This window comes from Harpia harpyja, chromosome 2 (genome assembly GCF_026419915.1).
Source record: "Harpia harpyja isolate bHarHar1 chromosome 2, bHarHar1 primary haplotype, whole genome shotgun sequence".
Taxonomy (NCBI): Eukaryota; Metazoa; Chordata; class Aves; order Accipitriformes; family Accipitridae; genus Harpia; species Harpia harpyja.
In genome coordinates this window covers 80,156,345-80,177,057 of record NC_068941.1, presented here as the reverse complement: position 1 = coordinate 80,177,057, position 20,713 = coordinate 80,156,345, and the positions used below count along the sequence as shown (strand labels likewise).

General features: G+C 37.0%; 1 protein-coding gene across 13 annotated transcripts in view; it reads left to right on the top strand.

The window, feature by feature from the left end:
- Nucleotides 1–20,713, top strand: part of ADD1 (adducin 1) — a 66,590-nt gene that overhangs the window by 26,483 nt on the left and 19,394 nt on the right. For 8 of the 13 annotated variants that reach the window (XM_052780612.1, XM_052780613.1, XM_052780614.1 and 5 more), the window contains 9 exons: nucleotides 5,589–5,801; nucleotides 7,068–7,230; nucleotides 8,961–9,112; nucleotides 12,329–12,409; nucleotides 14,142–14,291; nucleotides 15,502–15,645; nucleotides 15,772–15,870; nucleotides 16,252–16,428; nucleotides 18,756–19,100. In XM_052780612.1, coding sequence (XP_052636572.1) covers nucleotides 5,607–5,801; nucleotides 7,068–7,230; nucleotides 8,961–9,112; nucleotides 12,329–12,409; nucleotides 14,142–14,291; nucleotides 15,502–15,645; nucleotides 15,772–15,870; nucleotides 16,252–16,428; nucleotides 18,756–19,100 — 1,506 coding nt within the window. In that variant the 5' untranslated portion in view covers nucleotides 5,589–5,606. Of the gene's footprint in view, nucleotides 1–5,588; nucleotides 5,802–7,067; nucleotides 7,231–8,960; nucleotides 9,113–12,328; nucleotides 12,410–14,141; nucleotides 14,292–15,501; nucleotides 15,646–15,771; nucleotides 15,871–16,251; nucleotides 16,429–18,755; nucleotides 19,101–20,713 lie in introns of those variants that run through there. The other 5 variants (XM_052780617.1, XM_052780615.1, XM_052780623.1 and 2 more) reach the window with 1 other exon arrangement.

Below are 20,713 nucleotides of genomic sequence, written 5' to 3'. Positions count from 1 at the left end.
AAATCTGTTTTCACCTCTGTTAGACTTAGTGGCATAGTTCTGGTTTGAGAGAAGATAACTTGTTGAAAGAACTGTCAGAAAAACTTGGATACAAAGCAAATTACTATGTTGTTTTAAAAATAGAGCTCAGAAGCTATAAGTTCTGGAAATGGTTACCCTCGATCTTTGTTGCTAGTGTCTGGGATAGTATTGACAGTTAACAAGTGTGCTGCTCATTTACTTTGCAAATTTGACGCAAGGTCCCATACAGATGTTTTGCTTGCATGTTATTTTGTACAGAGAAATTGTAAGCCACCAGGAAGAGGGCAGGTTTTTGTTTTCATTTTTTTTTCTTCTCCGAAATGCCTTGATTTTGTAAGGTCTTGATCAGATAACTCTCTTAAACTTAAAAAAAGCCAAACAAAACTGTAGGAGGTTTTTTTGCATGCACTGTCTTGTGAGTTGACAGTGTATTTTAAATTTTTTAGAAGTCTTTTAGGCTCCCTTGTCGTCTTGTCACAACCTCCTTCCTGCTTCTTGGAGTGTATTTTTATTCTGAACTGGCCTCAGCAGACTTAAAAGCTGCATTAGTGTGAAGAGGCGTGCTCAGTCCTTTGGTGGCAGTGAGCCTTTAGATTAGGTCAAATTCCATCGACTGCAGCCTTAGTAAAAACAAGTTCCTCTGGGTGTGGAGGAGCAAAAAACCCATTACAAGTTACTACAAAACAAAATGAACCTTTAAGCGATTGCAAAAATCATTTCTTCCAAGAAATGTAGTTAGCTGGTCCCTGCTAGTGTACATATTGTGAGACATTTTAAATCTTCTCAAGGTTCCCATAATATTCATGAGATGATTCAGGTGAGAAACACTGAACCTATAAACTACCAGAAGCATAAGTACTTAGATCTGTGCCAACTTTCAGGTATTGAAATGAGTTTAATATTAAAGTTTTAAATGTGTTTATTAACTACAATGAGATCCCAGCCCTAATCCAATGTTGTTTTTTTAAATTATTTTATATAATTTTTAGATTTAAGGGTTGTTTTTTTTTTTTAACGCACCCTTAAATTATTGTAGATTCTTATTGGGTGTTATTCACTGTGTTACCTGTTTAAGTTTATTTAACTATATGTGCATCATCTAACTCTCCAGACTGAGTACTGAGGAACATAAGCTGTTTAAAAATTGAGATTTTGATTCTTCCTGGATGTTAACGTGAATGATTATATGGCATTCCTGTTCTGAAACTTTCTTCTTTTGTTTAAACTAAACTTTGTAGCACCACTTCCTCTTGGGTGAATCCTGTGATGGAATTCGCTTGAGTTAGAAGAGGATGGGGAAGAAGGGGATTTTCAGAGATAAAAGTAACCCAAAATACTAATACTAATTTCAGAACGCTTTTTGTAAACAGTGCTCAGTATCTGTAAATGTGCTATAAATTTTATAAATTTTTTGTCAAGAAACCAGTTTTATTTCGTGAACAACCTGTTTATAGTACTTGCATACACATGTGCATGCCCTGTGATAAATAACAATACGCTGTGAGTTGGCTTGGTGGCTCTCATTTGATGTGGTGGCTTATTGAAATTTCTAGTGTTTATACATACATATGTATTAGAAGAATGGATCTAATTGCGTCACACTATAAGGTGTGATTTGGATTTTATGATTTGGGGGTTGTCCCCCGTCCCGTCCTCCCCCCAGTAATAGATGCTGTTCCCTCTGACTGTCTTTTTATATTTGAAAATGGCTGCTTCCAAGAGAAGGGCTTTTTATGGACTTATATTTTCCAGCCACAGCTTTTTCAGTTAAGGGTGTGGCTTTTTGTGATACAGTTGTGTTAGAACAGGCTCTTGCATAAAAACACTTATCATGGGAGAAAGTTCTTTGACATTACAGCTTATCTTACTTGGGGGCTGTAGTACACTACATTGGAAAGGAACTGTCTGTACTGAAGAGTTGTGGGTGTGAAGATGGTCTTAATTTTTTCTTTTTTCACTGCTTGAGCAGCCTGATGTGATTTTCAGTGTGACTTTCCAGTTTATAGAACCATTGGCCATTCCCCAGTGTGTATTCAGCTTAACTGTTCAGATTCCTTTTATTTATTTATTGGTATACATATTGCTGAAGCTCTTTCTGGAGAGTTCATCACACCTTACTCCCAAAGGGTCTTCCGAGGAAACTCATAAATAAATTTCAATGGCTTGTGCAAAGTGTTGTCAAACACATCTGTTTCTAATTCAAAAATCAATACCTTTATCATCAGTAGCTGACAGCAATTAAAGTAAACAATTACTATTACAGTTATGTTGAAACAGTTAATTACTAGACCTTGGGGGGTGAGATGCCATTAATTTTGGTTATCTACAAAACTGAGCTATGAAACTGATATTTAACCTTAGATATAAAAAGATTGCTTAATGTTAAACACTGAATTTCCTATTAAATTATTGCCACTGCATAGTGATGAAGCAGTAATAGCTTCCCAGGACCTTCTTGAATGCCATTTTATACCTGAGTGAAGGAGTAATACAACTTTGGCAAGACACTGTGATTCCATTTTAATGTTGCCTGTGCAGGCTGTTAGGGACCAGCTTCTTTCCAGTGTGAGTAAGAAACAGTGAAGAGAAGTAATTAGGTATATAATTCATTTGGAAATAGCTTTTGGTACTCTGAAAGTAAGAGGAATTAGTGTGAATAATTAAACTCAAAATCATGTTTGCAAATGTGTGTACACTCTTCTTTAAATAAGACTGCACATACACATATACACAAGATACAACATTACACTTAAATATATTCAGGAAATTGAATGCTTCATCAGGCAGGAGTGGGCCATTGTTCTCTGCTGGTGGCCGTGGCAGTAAGCTCAAACTTGATTGTTTTCCCATGCTTTGCTTTAAAGTAAATACACTTTTGGGGCTGCACTCAACAGAATGCGGTATAAATTCTGAACTACTTGAGTGGTTCAGTTTGTCTTTATTTGTGGACTTGCCCGTGCACTGTTTCTAAACTCCCTGATTCCTTGTGGTAAGCACAGGGTGGTGAAATTCAGACTTAGATTGGGCCAAGTGAGCTATTATTGTAAGAGAGTAAGCCATATGTTTGGATCTGCAAACTGTCATTTTTCAACAAAAAGCTGGATGCGGAGGCATTAGGCTAGCTGATAGAGCTCAGAAGAGGGTTTGTGGAAAGTGGTAGCGGGCCTTCAAAAGCATTGTTGAGGTGTGAAATGGCAGATGGTGCAGGCTGGAGGTTGTGAGGAGGAAGGGAACTTACAGGGATCTGAAGCTGCAAAAGTAGAGGTGGCTCCTTTGCTATAACATCACTTGCTTAAAACTTTCTAGGTCTAACACCTTAAAAGGTTTTCCATGCAGATAAAAGCATTATTTTTTCTCGCTATACCCTATATTTCTTCCTGGGTGGAGGAAAGCTAGTAATTAAAAGAAGTTGTAATAATAAAGATGTGTGTATGTGCTTACTTTAAAGAAAAAAAGAAAAAAAATCTGACCATGACTTTTAAAGCCTAAACTGATTGGTTTAAAATGAAATACTTTAAACAGTGCAGAGGTGTCTGTGTGTGTTTATTTAGCAACTCCGTGGGTGGAAATCACTGAGCATCTAAAACTTGAGTGTCTTAAGTGCCAACTTAGATTTTGATAGTAGTATCCTGTTCTGCAGAGTCAAGGAAAATACTTTTCTTTTGCTCATTGTGTTCAACTGTCTCAGTTCAGTGATTTGTTCATTCTGAAATAAGAAACCAGTTGAGTTTTGAAACTTGTTTTCTAATGTAAGAATTAAATAGGATGAGATCTGCTAATTCTGAAATTTTGAAGTAGATGATTTTCTTCACCACAATGATTTTAACATAATCTGCATTTCAAAATAATTTATGTAAACTTGCCTTTTCTGTGTGCATCTACATCTGAGGTGGTTTTAGCTAATAAATATGCAAGCAAATTCCTAATCAAATTAAAATCCACAAGCAAGTACAGTTTAAGACGAGTCACTAAGAAAAATCTAAAAACAGTAAAAGAATAGAGACGTATATCAAAATTTACTAGTTATGATATGTAGATTAATCATTACTTAAATAAAGATATGTACAATCTTTCCTACTGCATAGCAAGAAGAATTTCAATGACTTGATAATATCAGCAGATTTTAATGGTACTAATCCTTGCAAAACTAAAGATGCATAATGAAATTGACTGTTTAAATCAGCGTTCTCCTTACTGTGTGAACCCCGAATCCAAATCAGCATTATTGAAATTAGTCTGTTTCACTGTACTGGGACAGGGAGCCAGATTCTGCTACTTTATTCTCTTTATCTATTCTTCCACCTCTAGGAAAAGACCTGCTAGCTTTTCTTGGCTTATTTTCTTAGTAAAGTTGCTAAATGTCATGATGGCAAGGGATTTCAACCTTGCATATTTTGTGTATAATGTAAACAATTGCAGTTTGCTGAACTAGCAAGCCATTCAGAGTTAAATATTCTTATTACAGTTCAGTGAAATACAGTTTGTGTCAGTGCCATTTTGTTTAATCGTGTACAATATGCAAAAAAAAAAAATCTTTTCTGAAAGAGCTTTAATTTGGTATGTCAGATGATCAGGAGTCAGAGGTTTGAGTCTCAAGGTGTTGCAAGGGTGGCTTTATTGAACTGGTTGCTTGTCAGTAGAAGGCTTCAAAAAATCTTCTAAAAAGGGTTTTGGAATGAAGGTTATAATAATGTGCCCCAAAAACTAGGGTCATGTTACGCAAAGGGATTCTTCTGAGTGAAAGAAGGATGTGTGTATGAGCAATGCCAGCGGGGTTTTCAGCCTTTCTAGTAGATACATGCAATTGCTGATTACAACATGTAAAACTGAAATGAACCCTAGCCAGTGGGTGGGGGTTGTGTTTGTGTGTGTGCTTTCCAGATTCCAAAAACCACATGCTAATCTAGTGATGTTGTTGAATGAACCTAAAATAAATACATTTGTGAAAAGTACGCCTCAGGTTGCAGAGTCAGTATTTCTGTGTTTGTCTCCAGAAACATTTTAGCAATCTGAGCATGTTTTGGTGGGGTTGATTCTTCATATTAATGAACATGTGTAATGTCTTATTTTCCGTAATGATTTAAATTCTGATTTATGCAATATTCTTTTCATTATGTCTGCTTAAACTTTTTAAGTAAAAAAAAAAAAAACCAAAAGACCAAACCCAATGAGTTCAGACCTCGCGTGTCTTGAACTTCTCTGTCATTGTCTGTGAGAATGTTTGAAGGGCTCCCGTGCTTCTGAAAATCAAGCTGCGTAGACAGCTTAAAGAACTGGAGGTACTTTAGATGGGAACACTGTTATTAGTTTTGTGTAGCATGTACGTATGTAGCATATTTGACTTTTTGTATATGTTAACCTACTTTTCCAGTCATGTATTTTAAAAGCTTTCTTTCTCCTCTAAAATATTGCTATCCAATTTCACAAACATGGTTTCTGTGTTTGGGAAGCCATGCTAATTTTAGGTGGATTTTACCTGTTAACTCTGAAACAAGAAACATGTACAAAGTTCTTAATTATTTCCTTGCTTGATTTATTTATTCCTCTTCTCTGCCCCCTCTTCATAGGTTCCTTAAAACTGTGCTATGAATGGTGATTCTGGTGTGGGGGTGGTGACTTCACCACCTCCAACAACAGCCCCTCATAAAGAGAGGTATTTTGATCGAGTTGATGAAAATAATCCAGATTATTTGAGAGAGAGGAATATGGCACCTGACCTTCGCCAGGATTTTAACATGATGGAACAGAAGAAGAGAGTCTCCATGATTCTTCAAAGCCCAGTAAGAAAAGAAAATGCTCCACCTTTAAAGTGATAAATTTATTATCTCTCTTTTTAATGTCCCTATGGAATTGGAGAATTTTGTGGTATCCTAGATCCATTTGATCTTTCTTCTGGTTGGCCTTTCTTCTGAAGTATTCTAATTGTAGCCTAATTTTTCCTCACATTATCTGGTTGAATTTTTATTGTCTACTCATGAAGCAGCTCCTCAGTCTTGCTTTCAGAATTCTCTGTGTAATCATCAAAATTTTTTCATATTTTCCATCTAGTCCGGGACAGACATTTTTTCACTTGTTTCATATTTCAGTATTCATAAATTAAGTAACGCTTCAAAGAGGAGCTTATACAAGGCAGGTCTGTCCTGTGCTTAATTTTTCATACATGATTCTGACATGTGAAATATTTTTATATATCTCTTTCTGAATGCTGCACAATAATAAACTATGAATGATTGACATTTAATATTAAAGATGTTTCCCTCAGGGAGAGAGTACACAAAACAACATTTATCTCATAACATTTTTTTCCTTTTGTAATAACTGGTGGTTGACTTTAGATACAAAACATTTCATGACAGAACTTCATTAAAAATAGGGATGCATTGGTATATTCACAGTTTTTCCACGTGAAATCAACCCATTTGATTTAGATTCACTTAATGATTGGAATACTTCTCTTTCAGTACAAATTCCAGTGTTCTTGTCAAAAGCAGCAGCTACTAACAATAGTAAAAAATACTATTTTCTTCCTTTCAAAGTTAAAACCAAAAAAACCCCATTACCAAAACAAAAAGGAAAAAAAAACCAACCAGGAGAAAAGTAACCACCCCTTGTTTAAACATATTTTAAAAATTTAATGGCTATTCCTTCCTGTGTTCCTGGATTCTTTCTTGGCTCTCAGTTCCCTGTAAGCCACACTTACAACTTTCCTTCTCTTTTCTGGTTCTACTACTTTTCTTTTCATGTTTTGTGTTCAAGTCGATTGTACGTACTGCTCCTTCTTCCAGAAATCCATATTAGTAGGTTCAATGAGTTTTGGTGTTACTTGGAGAGAATGCTGGAATTTCCATTCACAAAAAAGTGACTCATATCCTTGGAGCTCCAGAGAGCAACATTTTCAAGTAACGGTGTGCACCCAGTAATTCTGCCCTGAGCTGGTTTTCAGAAGAGGTATAGGATGTTTCCATCCAAGTGCTAGAAAGAAGCTGTGTGTGAAAGGTTGATGTTCATTTGAACACGCTTTACAGTATGCCATGTCCTGTTGCTAGGCTTTTTGTGAAGAACTGGAATCTATGATCCAGGAACAATTTAAGAAGGGGAAGAACCCAACAGGTTTATTGGCTTTACAGCAGATTGCGGATTTCATGACAACAAATGTACCAAATGTCTACCCTGCAGCACCACAGGGCGGAATGGCTGCGTTAAACATGAGTGAGTGCACCTTAATTTATAATAGTTGAATTTCTTTTTTTTTTTTAAAAGCTTAAAATGAAGGCTGTGTGAATGAAATGAAAAGTGCTGTGAAGTTCAAATGCTATACTGTTCTGCTCACAGGAACATGGCAAACATAAAATGAATTGATTAGTTTCTAAACGCCACAGTGATATGCAATGTGATTCATGTATATAATTTAAATCAAAAGCTATTTCAAGTGTGGTATTGTTGTGGTTTAGCCCCAGCCAGCAACTAAGCACCTCACAGCTGCTCACTCGCTTCCCCTCCAGCCAGTGGGATGGGGGAGAGAATTGGGGGGGGGGGGAAGTAAAACTCAAGGATTGAGATAAGAACAGTTTAATAGGACAGAAAGGAAGAAAATAATAATGATAATAATAACAATTATAAAATGACAATAATAATAAAAGGATTGGAATATACGAAACAAGTGATGCACAGTGCAGTTGCTCACCACTCGCCGACCGATGCCCAGTTAGTTCCCAAGCAGTGATCCACCCCTCCCTAGCCAACTCCCCCCAGTTTATATACTGGGCATGACGTCGCATGTTACGGAATACCCCTTTGGCCAGTTGGGGTCAGCTGTCCTGGCTGTGTCCCCTCCCAACTTCTTGTGCCCCTCCAGCCTTCTTGCTGGCTGGGCATCAGAAGCTGAAAAATCCTTGACTTAGTATAAACATTACTTAGTAACAACTAAAAATATCAGTGTGTTATCAACATTCTTCTCACAGTGGACCCAAAACATAGCACTATACCAGCTACTAGTAAGACCATTAACTCTATCCCAGTCAAAACCAGGCCAGATATCTTAACTGAAAAATAAGCCTGATAAGTCAGCACTAGTAAAAAATGTAAAGATTTAAATATTGCTAATGTTTACCACATGGATTGTCTGCAGGAAAATGAAATGTTCATTAGTAGTCTAGTAACAGCGAAGGTCTTTAGAAACTAATTATTTTTGTCATTGAAATACTGTTTGCAGCTTTCTCCTGTGAAGTGAAGCTATAGATAAGAAACATCAGCAAGCAAAACGAAGAAGGAAAACAAAAACTAAAATGTGTGAATGCATGTACACACAGGTTTCGTGTTAAGATAATATAAACCCTTGCCTGTGCTCCAAAATAAATCTATGGTTTAGACTGTAGCATGGCCTGGTTCTGCTTTATCACAGTTACTTTTAACCACGTTTCTAATCACACTAACTAGAACTACAGCGTTTGTAATTATTTACTGTAAGCCTCCTCTCTCTAGCTTGTACTTAATTTTTCCTAATTAAATGAACCTGTGTGCATCTTTTTATATTCTTCCTTTTCAGGAATACCAAATCACGTATCTCAAAAAAGTGGAATATTTGGGGTTACATTTTTCTGTTAACAATGAAGTTGTATTTTACAGACAATCATTAGTTTGAGAGAGAAAAAAAAATACTTTGCTAAGGGACACACTGTCACCTTAGCACTTATGAATATTAAGGAAGAAAACGAGCGCTGAGTCTACCAAAGATAAATGATGTTGTCCAAGACTGTCATTGTATTTGTGTAATATAAATTATGACATTACAGTAATTAAAGTTTGTTATCCATTTCTTAGGTTAATATGTTGTTATAAACTAGTAAGAACAATGACTATAATAGTGGTGCGTGTTGTTAGGTTTTAACTGATGTTGAACGCAACCCCCCTTGTGTTTTTTTACCCCTTCTCCTTTCCAGGTCTTGGCATGGTGACACCCGTGAATGATCTGAGAGGATCAGATTCCATTGCTTATGAAAAAGGGGAGAAGTTGTTACGATGTAAATTGGCAGCTTTCTACAGATTAGCAGATCTCTTTGGCTGGTCTCAGCTTATTTACAATCATATAACAGTGAGTATTGAATCAACAGATAACTGAACCAATTGTTTTAACATACAAGAGGATTGCTTCCCTCCCCCATCTGTCATTTTCTCTTTGTGTGGAAGAGGAGCAAAGTGGTTCTGAAAGCAGTATAATAGTGAAGAGATTTGTCATTGCATCTCACGAATAAGAATTGGAACAGCTTGGATGTCAGCTACCATAGCCTGAATAGAGTCTTAAGAGAGTGTACATGAAAGTTCTTATGATGAAATTAAGATTCCTGAAAGACTCAGTCTTTTAGTATCTTAAATGCTTTGAATAATTGTATGTATTATTCTGCAATTTCATGTCTTAGTTTTCTTGCTAAGTACTAAAATATCTTCCAATTAGTCATTCAGATTAATTTTATAATTCAAGGTACCAATCTTTTTGAAAAAGGAGCCATAGGATTTCTGAACATGAGTGAACTACTTAGCTTAATGCAGCGTGCCAACAATTTTCCTTGTGACTGAGTAATTGCTGGCATCCATAAAAATAATGACATGGAGGTCAAATCAAGGAGGTTTTATATGCCAGAAGAATGATCAACATGAGTCTCATGAGTGAAGTCACAGCTGTGGTGTGCAACCCAGTCAATTGTTTTCCTGACAGAGCTGAATTGTTTTTTTTCTACATAGTAGAGGTTGTCCTTCATGTATTTTCAGTTATTCTAGTTGCAGTCTGAATGAAATATGGTAATTTTATTATTACTGCTTTTTTGAGATTTCAAGGTATATTATTTGTGAACTGATGAAGATGATAAATGATATTGGTAGGCATAGGATCAAGGCAATGTTGGTTATGTTGTTTCATTCCTTTAGTATGGGAACATATCCAACATTATGGTTCTTGTAAACATCTCTGTGCCGCCCGTCATTTTTCGTATGTGACAGGAGAATTGATTTTGTAAAAGGGACATTAATGCAATAAAAAGATTATTAGATAAGTAGGTTTGTAGATGGCTTTTTAGTGTAAAGTTCAGCCCTGGGAATGTTTAAGCATTTAGATAGAAAGATAAATGTAATGAAGAGCAGCATGCCTAGGGAATTGGTTAAGACAAGGGCACGTGATTGGGGTGGAATGCCTCAAGTTTGGTTTCTTTTGGTGGCAGGGGAAGCACAGGAAGGTGATACCAGTTGGGGTGGAAAACAGTCAAAGCACTTGGAGTATGAGATTCTGCAAGTATTTTAGACAGTTTTGAAGGGCAAAGTGGTACTGGAAAGCTCTTGCTTAAATGGTTTGTCAGCAGCAATCACAAGTCATAATTCACCTGTCTTTTACAAACGCCTCCAGTGAATAGCATTCTGAAAGGTGACTAGTAGATATAATTTACCTTCAGAAGCTGATCTAGAACAAGGTTGTTATATTTACAAAATAGTCTTGTCTTTGTTCCATATACCCATACATTAAGTAGTAGTGTGGTAGTAAGGCACTCCTTTGGAAATGTGGTGAATGCCTATTGCTTCATGCAGAGCTGGAGTTTGACTCCAGGTTTTCAGTTTTTTGTGAGTGGAGGCTCTAATTACTACGTGATTACATTCAAGTTAAAAGCTGCCAGTGCAATTCTTAAGTAAGAGAAAATATACAACAGCATACTGTGAGGGGCATAAGCCTGTGTGTTAGAGGAGAAGGGAATTGTGAGGATATGAAAGTATATGCCAATCTGGGCATATTAAGGAGCTGGGTGGAGTGTCTTTGCTTTTCTGGATCCTTATCAATCACTGACAGCTGCTGTGTGTAGAATTGTTCAGACTGGTGCAGTCCTGACACAGAAGCAGAATTACAGAGCGTCAAAAGCTTTCATGTCAAGTACATTAATGTGGAGTAAACTTGGGTGCCTCCAGGGTTAGGCAGAATTTGAGATTACAGGTTTACAGAAGGTATACATCATTCACCAAGTCTTGGTTTGCTTTGAGGGCATGAGCTGTTGGATCTAATCCTAAAGTAAGGTGGTTTATGAGTCTTGCTGCTTGTTTATCTTACATTTGACCTTTCTTATTAGCTTTTGGGGCATTTTAAATAATACCTGTTCTTGGTTTTGCATAAATAAGTAAAAGATTTTCTAGATCATGTACACTTCTGTAATGGAGAACTATTTTGGTGATTCGTAAAAGTACAGGTTAACTTCAACTAACTGGTTCAGTTTAAGGCTCTTGTGCTATAGCATGTTACCAGCTGGTTGTAAATGAAGCCAGATTTGTACTAGAAGCTTTTGGATGACTGATCAACTACTTATTTTAGAAATTTTTTTTCCCTGCAGTAGAACTATATCAAAGCACACATGTATTTAATGTTGCAAGTAGTAGAAGATATGAGGGAGCATAAAGTAGCTGCATCTCAGGGAAATGCAGAATTCATAAATAAATAAAGAAATAAAATTTTTAAATTATTGAAAAAAAAATATCAAAAAACCCAAACACAAAACCTGGGTAGACTCATAGCAAAATAGGGAGTTGTCTCGCCTGTCTAGTAAAACATTTAAAGCCTTTTAATTCTCCATTGAAAGACACCTAAACTACCTAGCTGTCCTGTACTTTTCGTTGTACAGACTTTTAACAGATGCATCCCAAGATGTGAATGGTTTGAAGTCAGAATTATTTTTGTATTATAAACTCCTGATTGTGTGAATTAGACAAAAGAGCAAAAACATAAGTGAGGGTCAGGATACTTGGTAGAAAACCTGCCAAGTGTGCTGTACTGCTCACAGATGTCTCTCAGGCACCAGCATCAGTGATAAAACCCTTCTCAGCATCAAGGTGTTTTAGATCTGTGGGCTAAATTCTTGTGTTTTCTCACACACTTCTATTTCATACCTTCTGTTTTACTAGGATAGAAATACAGTTGCAGTATAAACTCATTCTTCTAAAAAAAAATGGTAACTTTTTATTTTCCCATTTCTCTCAGTATCATTCCTTTTATCCACAGTAGTTGAGTTGTCATTACCACAGGATCTAAGGACTTATTACCTTCCACCAGTCTGAAGGACCCTGATACGTATCTGCCATCTGGTTTTGTTCAACACGAGTTAATTAACTGTTCTGTATGTTGATTATCTGTTACAGCATACATGAAAGTCATATTGCATATGTTGTAGGCATACTTGCCCTGTCCATACTCAGGAAGTGAAAGTAACTGTCATGTTTTTGGGCCTTCTTGTATGCTTTACTAAAATATTCTTAGTAACTTTTACTCTTGTTTTATCCGTAGGCCAGAGTAAATTCTGAGCAGGAACACTTTCTCATTGTACCTTTTGGACTCCTCTATAGTGAAGTTACTGCATCTAGTCTGGTAAGCAATTACTATTTTTCATAGCTGTAAAATATGAATAGCTGAATCTGCTCTGTATATCTGTCACTGTTTAAATTCTATCCTAGAGAATATTTTACTCTGTGTTACATGTTTAGAATAGTTTCATTCAACAGGGTTGGTTTTGGGACAGCTGAGGTATTTCTGAGAGATTTCTTTGCACGTGTTCACCACCAGGTGTCCTCCAGTTGATCTAGTTGTAAAGAGGAGCCAGGTCATTTGGATAGCTAATCACATCACACCCTAGAAAGCTGCTGGCTGTTGAGTCAGGCTTGTCGAGGGAAACAGTATGTGTTTCAGACATAAATGATGCAAACCACTTACAATTTCAAGACGTTGTGTCAGATGCCTAATTTAGTTACCATCATTTAATGATGTAAGTAGCTGAGGGTATAGATGGATTATGTTTTTGAGATCTAATGGTTGCAGCTGAAGACACAACTCTCTTGACTGTTAGCTAGTGGGAAGCATTTTGTGAGTGTTTATTTTCAGTCTAGTCGACACTGCTGCTGAAGGCAACTTGAGTTAATGTGGTTGACTCTCTTGTATTGAAACAAAATAGAAACTTACACACTATTCTTTCTACCTGGCTACTGCAAGGTAAGTAACCTCTAGCAGAGAGGTGAGGTAAGTATGTGCAGAGTAGTAACATTTCAAACTTGACACCTTAAGGTCCCAATACTCTCCCTCAGCTATCTGTAAAGTTGGCTCTTTCTTACATAACTCCACCTTAACCATCCATGAAATTTTAATTGAAAAAGCTATAGGAAAAGGAATGGAGAAAACAGAGACCTGCCCTTTCTTGCCACTACAAGATTTTTAGAAGAGGGTAAGGGCCATGCTGTGGGGGTATTTTGTGTGTTTTGCATTTTTTGAAAGGTGTTCTGATTTAATCTCTATATCAGGAATGTAAGTACCTTGAGAATTACGGTTGCATGAAAGTAGCAAAATGCACATATGGTAGAGAGCATGTTCACACAGAAAATAGCTAGCAGCAGGATTTAATAAGAGAGACTACGGTGATAAGGCACATAGCTTAGCCAAATGAGCATGCTGACCAGCAGCCTGCTTACACAACTGGCCCTTCATCGCCCCTTTCTCTTCATTTCTCCCATGCTTGTTCTTCCCTTCTCAGCTTTGAAACTCCATTTTCTCCAATCTTGTTCTCTCCCAAATAAACAACCCATGCATAATTACTTTTTCCCTTTTATTCCAGTTTTGCTATGTCCATATCCAAATTTGGTATCATAACATTACCACCTGGGCAATCTCAGCCTTACATGGTATCAATGGTATGGTTACCTAGGTGCTGGCCTTTCAAGAACCTACTCCCCAAAAGGTCCCAATACTCTTCTTCAGGTATCTGTAAAGTTTGCAAGTTTCTTATATAAATCCACTGTAACTCTCTGTGAAATGCAGCCATTTGTCGCAGTGCTGTCTGTAACTTTTGTTAGCTTCTTGCACTGTTACCTGTTACATGCAGCAATTTCTCATGTCATATCCAATGGTTTCTGATGTCCTCTTTAGTTAGCTTAATCTCAAGCCAGGGCCCTGATCATTATCCTACCTACAGCCTTATTGTGCACATTTTGACACTTGTTAAAATAAAATACTGAAAGAAATATGGTTTTAGAGTTTCAGTGGTAGATGCTGAATTAAATCAGATTTTTGGTAGTCTTGATTCATTTATGAAATTAATTCTTTTCATTCCCAGGTTAAAATCAATATTCAGGGAGATGTAGTTGATCGTGGAAGCACTAATTTGGGAGTAAACCAAGCTGGTTTTACTTTGCACTCTGCAATTTACGCAGCTCGACCTGATGTTAAATGCATTGTTCATATTCATACACCAGCAGGGGCAGCGGTAAGCACAGTTTTTCATTTGTCATCTGTCCTGTTCTCCCCCCCTGCCCAAACTGGAAAATAGGTGAGTCCCCCTTAATCAGATTTACTTTCTTTTTGAAGAGCACAAAGCCTTTAAGTCTGCCTTCAAATATGTGATTCTGTTTGAATCAATCAAATCCTCCTTATTTGGTTGTTACATGAGTGGTCAGACAGTAAATCGAGCTCTGTAATTGGAAGATACGTATTTCATATTTGTGTGGCCTTTACCACAAAAGACCATAACTTTTGACAGTGAGTCATAAGAGCTATAGCATATTTTGTTGGTTTTGTAAAGCAAATATACCAAGGTTTTCTTAAATATTTGAAACTTTTCCATTGCCTCTCATTAGAACAACTGGTTACAAGTCAGTTTTACCTCTTTGGAATTTTTTGAGAATCATCTGGTGACTCTATTTCAAAGTTCACATTCTGTTTGTTTGGGTTTTTTGAACTGATTAACAGCAGTGATACAACCGTTTTAAGGATAATTGATCAGATTCCTAAAATGGTGAATTCTAGAGTAGTCTTTAAAAATGTTCCTGAACTTTACCCGCAGCATTGCGGAATTACTTGTGTCAAAATTCATTACTAGATTTCTTCTTTTGGGGGGGACGGGGAGGGGGGAATCGCTGAGTGGGTTAAAAGGAATGAAGGATGCAGCTGATTTTGGTGTTTGTTTTTGGTGGTGTTTTTTTTTTCTGAGTCTTTTCATATTGGTGTTGGTGTTGTATAAAAGCAGCCATACTGAGTCAGACCCAAGATCAATGTGACTTTTGTATCCAATCAAAAAGTTGTGAAAAATAGAGGCTTTAGGGATGGAGTATACGACCACTATGTATGTGCCTATACAGACACATACATATAATATACAAAAACATATTTTCTATTATAATTCTCATCATTATAAGATTATTCACAGTGAGGTTGGTGAAACAGTGGCACAGGTTGCCCAGAGAGGTGGTAGATGCCCCATCCCTGGAAACATTCAAGGTCAGGTTGGACGGGGCTCTGAGCAGCCTGATCTAGTTGAAGACGTCCCTGCCCATGATAGGGGGGTTGGACTAGCTGACCTTTAAAGGTCCCTTCCAACCCAAACTACTCTGTGATTCTATTATTAAATTTTCTTTCTTTTTTTCTTTCCATTTTTTTCTGTTGCAAGAAATTAAGCTAGTTGTTTTAATACTTCTTAGGTTTCTGCAATGAAGTGTGGTCTCTTGCCAATTTCACCTGAAGCACTTTCTCTAGGGGAAGTAGCTTATCATGACTACCATGGTATTTTAGTGGATGATGAAGAAAAGGTGGTTATTCAGAAAAATTTGGGGCCTAAAAGCAAGGTCAGTATTTACACCTAGAATTCAAGAAAAGTAGGGGGGGGGGGGGGGGGGGAGATATGTTCTTTAATCAAGAGCAAGAAAATACTTGCCTTACTGCTGTTAACTTTATTTGCAATGTCTCTCTAGGTCCTTATTCTCAGAAACCATGGCTTAGTATCAGTTGGAGAGACTGTTGAGGAGGCTTTCTACTATATTCATAATCTAGTGCTTGCCTGTGAGATTCAAGTAAGAATTTTAGTATGTTATGTAATAACACAGTCTGCTTTATTAACCTTCAAACAGATTAATAGTTGTGCAATTCACTGGTTAAACTCTTGATCTAAACTAACATGTTGATTTGGAAATCATTATATTATGCGAGGACATCCGAAACATTGGTTTAACCAGCAATATTGAAATACTGTATTGGAACCATTGATTTGATATATGCTGCCTATTAAAACAGAGATATTTCCAAAGCTTTAAGATAACTTCTATACAAGTATGTTAATTTATTTACCTTTAAAATTAAGTAGATCTCTTCTGTTTTTTGATGTCAATTTTGGGGGGTTTTTTGGTTGTTTCCCCCGCAACAAGAAACCTAAAGGTGACTTTACTGTTTTTAAGGTACGTACCCTGGCCAGTGCAGGTGGACCTGACAATTTAGTGCTTTTAGATCCTGGAAAGTATAAAGCCAAGTCTCGTTCCCCTGAGTCTCCAGCAGGTGAGGGTACTGTATCCCATCCAAAATGGCAGATTGGCGAACAGGAATTTGAAGCTCTTATGCGAATGCTTGATAATCTGGTAAGGCAGGCGTTTTTGTCTAATTATTTCATATGATAATGTATGAATTACTTTAAAAGCTGCAATAAGGGACGTTAGTAAAGAATGGGCTGTGTGCAGTTAGGATAGTTTATACAGCCTGCAACCTGTTCTTCCCCAAAGATTAAGTGCCCTCAGAGGAGGAGACAACATGAAAAGCATCACAGAATGCTTCAGGTGTCCTTTGTGCAGACAGCAGATTTACTTCGGTATTCATAATCTGGTAGTTATCGGTGAGATCAGAGGGGAGCCTTGTGTGATTTGGCACTTCTAAATCAGAATACTGTGGTGCTTGCTACTCCTTAGTCCGTGTCCTCCCTTCTGTTCCCATCCCCTCCCAAAATGTGTAAAACAGTGTTAATGTTTTATCAGGTGCAGGGTCCAGCATAATTTGACTTTGTAAGACTCTACTAGAAACTAGAAGAGCTCAAAAGGCAGACTTCAAATAAATAAATAAAAGTCTTCAGATAAAATGGTTTCAGTAAAATTCCATCTGTAATGAATGACCAGCTACCAACATTTTTTGTCCAGCTTTAATGGGAAAGGTGATAGCTTTCCTTTCAGAAGGCTCCAAGTGGTGTCTGTAGATAACGGTAGTGAACATATAAAGAAATATGGTCACTGTAATAATCAGACATAGTCTTCTCATTTGTGATTTAATTAATCTTTTCCTTCGTAGACTTAACTGTGGTCTTCATGGTCATATGATGCATATGTCCCTGACAGGATCTTTTTAAGATGATATCTTAAAACACTATCCACCACATCTACTATGTAGTAAATAAATAGATTTTTTTCCCCTTAGATCAGTGTACTCTGTGTAGTATGGAAAAAAAAAATTCAGGCTACTTCATTAGTAATTTGAATATCTAATGTTTTCATATCAGACAAAGTGATCAGCCTTAAGTCCATAGAAAAATTCTCATTGATTTTAGTGAGCAATAATGAGACTATTAATGTAGTTGGCTGTGGACAGCAGACTCCCTGTATCACTGACTGGTACCTTTGGTAGATTCAGTTGGATTTCAGTTTCTCTAGGGAATATCAGTTTTATGTTTCTTACTGCAAACAGGAAGCAGGATCACAAAGGAAATAGCATTGTACACACTAGGAATGTAGGAATAGAAAGGAGCTTTCAGTCATGTAGTGCAGGCCGTTACTATGACAAATAGCCACATATTATATTGGATAGTTAACTACATTAGGCAGTAGATAATTACTCAAGATGCACTTTGATCATTAAAAGATGGAGCAGCAACCAAAATAATGCCTCAGCAGTGCTTAATGCATGGAAGCTCTGCAAACAAAGCTAAGTCCGCATACTCAGGGCTGAAGTTCCTTTACAACTAGCTTTATAAAGAATTTGAGTGCTGTGGGAGGTAGGCTATTCACACTGTTTTTCTTTGAGCCATGTTGATAATAGTTTGCTGGTGGAAACTTCTTGGAGAAACTGTTAAATGTCCCTTTTGTATGTTAAATGCTGAGGAAAATATGGAAGAAAGTGGGGGAAAACATGACTAGTGTATTAGGGAAGGTAAAAAGCAAAACTAATTCAGAGGAAGTAGGAGAGAAAAACAGCATAGGAAAGAAGATCATGGAGAGGAGAGAATAAGGACATAAAAATAGCATACTTGAAGCTTTCCCTTGTGTACAATATGTTGAATTCTAGATGTTAGAACACAGAAACGACCTTCTTATCTACCCCACACTTTGTATCATACAGCTGCTTTTTTATGTCCTTGATTTAGAATTGTGAGAACAGTCAGTACATTTTATTGCAGTTAAAAAAAAAAAAAAAAAAGAGTAAATTATTAGCTGGAATGTGGTACAAAGAAAAGTCAGAATTCTGTGTTTGGACTTAAATCCAACTCCAGAGACTTGGAACAATTACTTGAGAATTCAGTGAAAAATACCAGAAACACCAATATACGTTCCCTGCCCCACACCACCCTGGTGGAAAAAAAAAAACCTAGCTTCTGAAAAGTATGGCTTTTTGCAGGACTACTGTAAATTCTTCATAAAAGTTTGATACAAAGTTTTTGAAATTTGATCTACCAAAAATGGTGACTCATTTAAATAAGTGGTTCAGAAGTTCATTAGGTTGGAAAGGATGCTGGTATAGCCTCAATAGTGTGTGTCATCCACCTTTGATGTGGCTTTGTCCACCATAACTGGTGAACAGCAGGTAAAGAAAAGGCTGTGTTGTAGAATGTTTTTTGCGATTAAGGGTATTGATCAAACCAAAATTCAGTCGTCTGTTGAAAAACTTGGAGGTTTAGAAGACTAATTCTGCTACTCTGCTTCTTCAGGGTTACAGAACCGGCTATCCCTATCGATGCCCTGCTCTGAGAGAGAAATCTAAAAAGTACAGCGATGTTGAGATTCCAGCTAGTGTCACAGGTTACTCCTTTACTAGTGATGGTGAATCAGGCACTTGCTCCCCCCTCAGACACAGTTTTCAGAAACAGCAGCGAGAGAAGACAAGGTGGCTGAACTCTGGCCGAGGGGATGATGCTTCTGAAGAAGGGCAGAATGGCAGCAGTCCCAAGTCGAAGACTAAGGTGTGGACGAACATTACACACGATCACGTGAAACCCTTGCTGCAGTCTCTCTCGTCCGGTGTCTGCGTGCCAAGCTGTATTACCAACTGCTTGGTCTGTGCCTACCTTACTGTTCATAGTTAGATGATGTAGAGCAACTTGGGGTGGCTGGCACTTAGAGGCTTTGGGAAGAAAAACGTTACTCTCCTAATTCTTTTCTTCTTTCTTACCTAAAAAAAACTACATGTGTTTTACTAACCACTTAATTTGGCTTTGATTGGATGTGAGCTGTAAAAGTCATCTTGCTTGTTAATGCTTAAAACTGCTTAAGACTTCAAAGCCTCTAGTTTTCTTTCAGCTTTTCAAGCTAATGACCAAACAGATTGAATCATAGTTTTGACTGAATGGGTTCTGCCTTTAAATGGTTTAAGGACAACTGTGTTAGGGAACTACTAATTCTATCTGCATGAAAGCTTTTCAGTTAAAACAAAAATGAAACTAACTATTCAATGTACTTTTGTACAAGTACATGTAAAAATAATCAAATTTCTACCTTCTGTTACATATACCAACTTAATTTGCAAGCCATTTGCAACCCTCTCTATGTATGAGAGGGTAGAATTGATTTCAAAGTATTTTAGTGTTGTGGATTTTTTGTTTTCCCCCTTAAGCAGTTTTTCTTGTCTAGTTTCTCAGCTCCTCTTCCTGTCCTGTTTACTATGCTTTTGTCTACCCCAAAGCCTCTGAGTGTTCACAACCAGCTGCCTTCTGCATGTAGTGTTGCATGTAAGTAGATGGCCATGAATGGAAAGTCTTTCCTAAAGTTATCAGCTGGGTGCGGCATGACTAAAGTGCAGCTCAGGCCATCAGCAGGCACTAATCGATAGATTCTGCAACCGGTGCTTTTTTTTGTTTATCAACGCTGCTTACAGTTAAATTTTGCACTGAAAGATATGTTAATTGAAAAGCAAAAGTATCGATTGCTTTCAAGTGGACATCAGTAGCTGTTGGTGTGTAACTGTGGTTTTGATATTTTCTTGGGTATATACAGAGCATCTAAACTGTAGGCAGGGATTTGCACGCATACAAGCTTTTGTAATGGTTGACTTCAAGCTGAACTATAGTAGTTCAGTAGTACTTCAGTAGTGGTACTATGTATAGTAGTAATATGGTTACAGGTGAGTCTTAAAAAAAATAAAACTAGTACTCTGGAAAAGGAAAAAAAAATACACATTCTTTTTTTCTAGAACACCTCTTCGTTCTTATTTACCCCTACAAAACTCTGCTTCACCTCTGAATACACTCAGGAGTTCTCTATATTTTAAATACTTCCATGGAATGACTACTCAGGCAATGTGTGTACTAAAGTATATAGTGTTAACATGTAGAAAGTCCTGAAAAAACAGAGGATCTCTCTCTCTGTGGTATTTTTTGTGGTGTTCTTTTTGGTTTAAGAAATTAATATATACGTGTTGTTTGTACTATCAACATTTTACTAAACTCAACTATAGTTTTGCCTTGATTGGAAGAAGTTTGGAGCAGTTTGTGCTTTTCAACCTTAGCTCACAAAGTAGGTAGTATTTTATATTTGAAATTATCAGTGAAAGATTGAAGCAAAATTCCTGCTCAGAAACTAGTCTTGTTTAATGATATACTGAAGCAATAGAAAATTTTATACAGTATAACAGGTTTGTGTATTTAATTTTTTTTTTAATGCTTGTTATTAA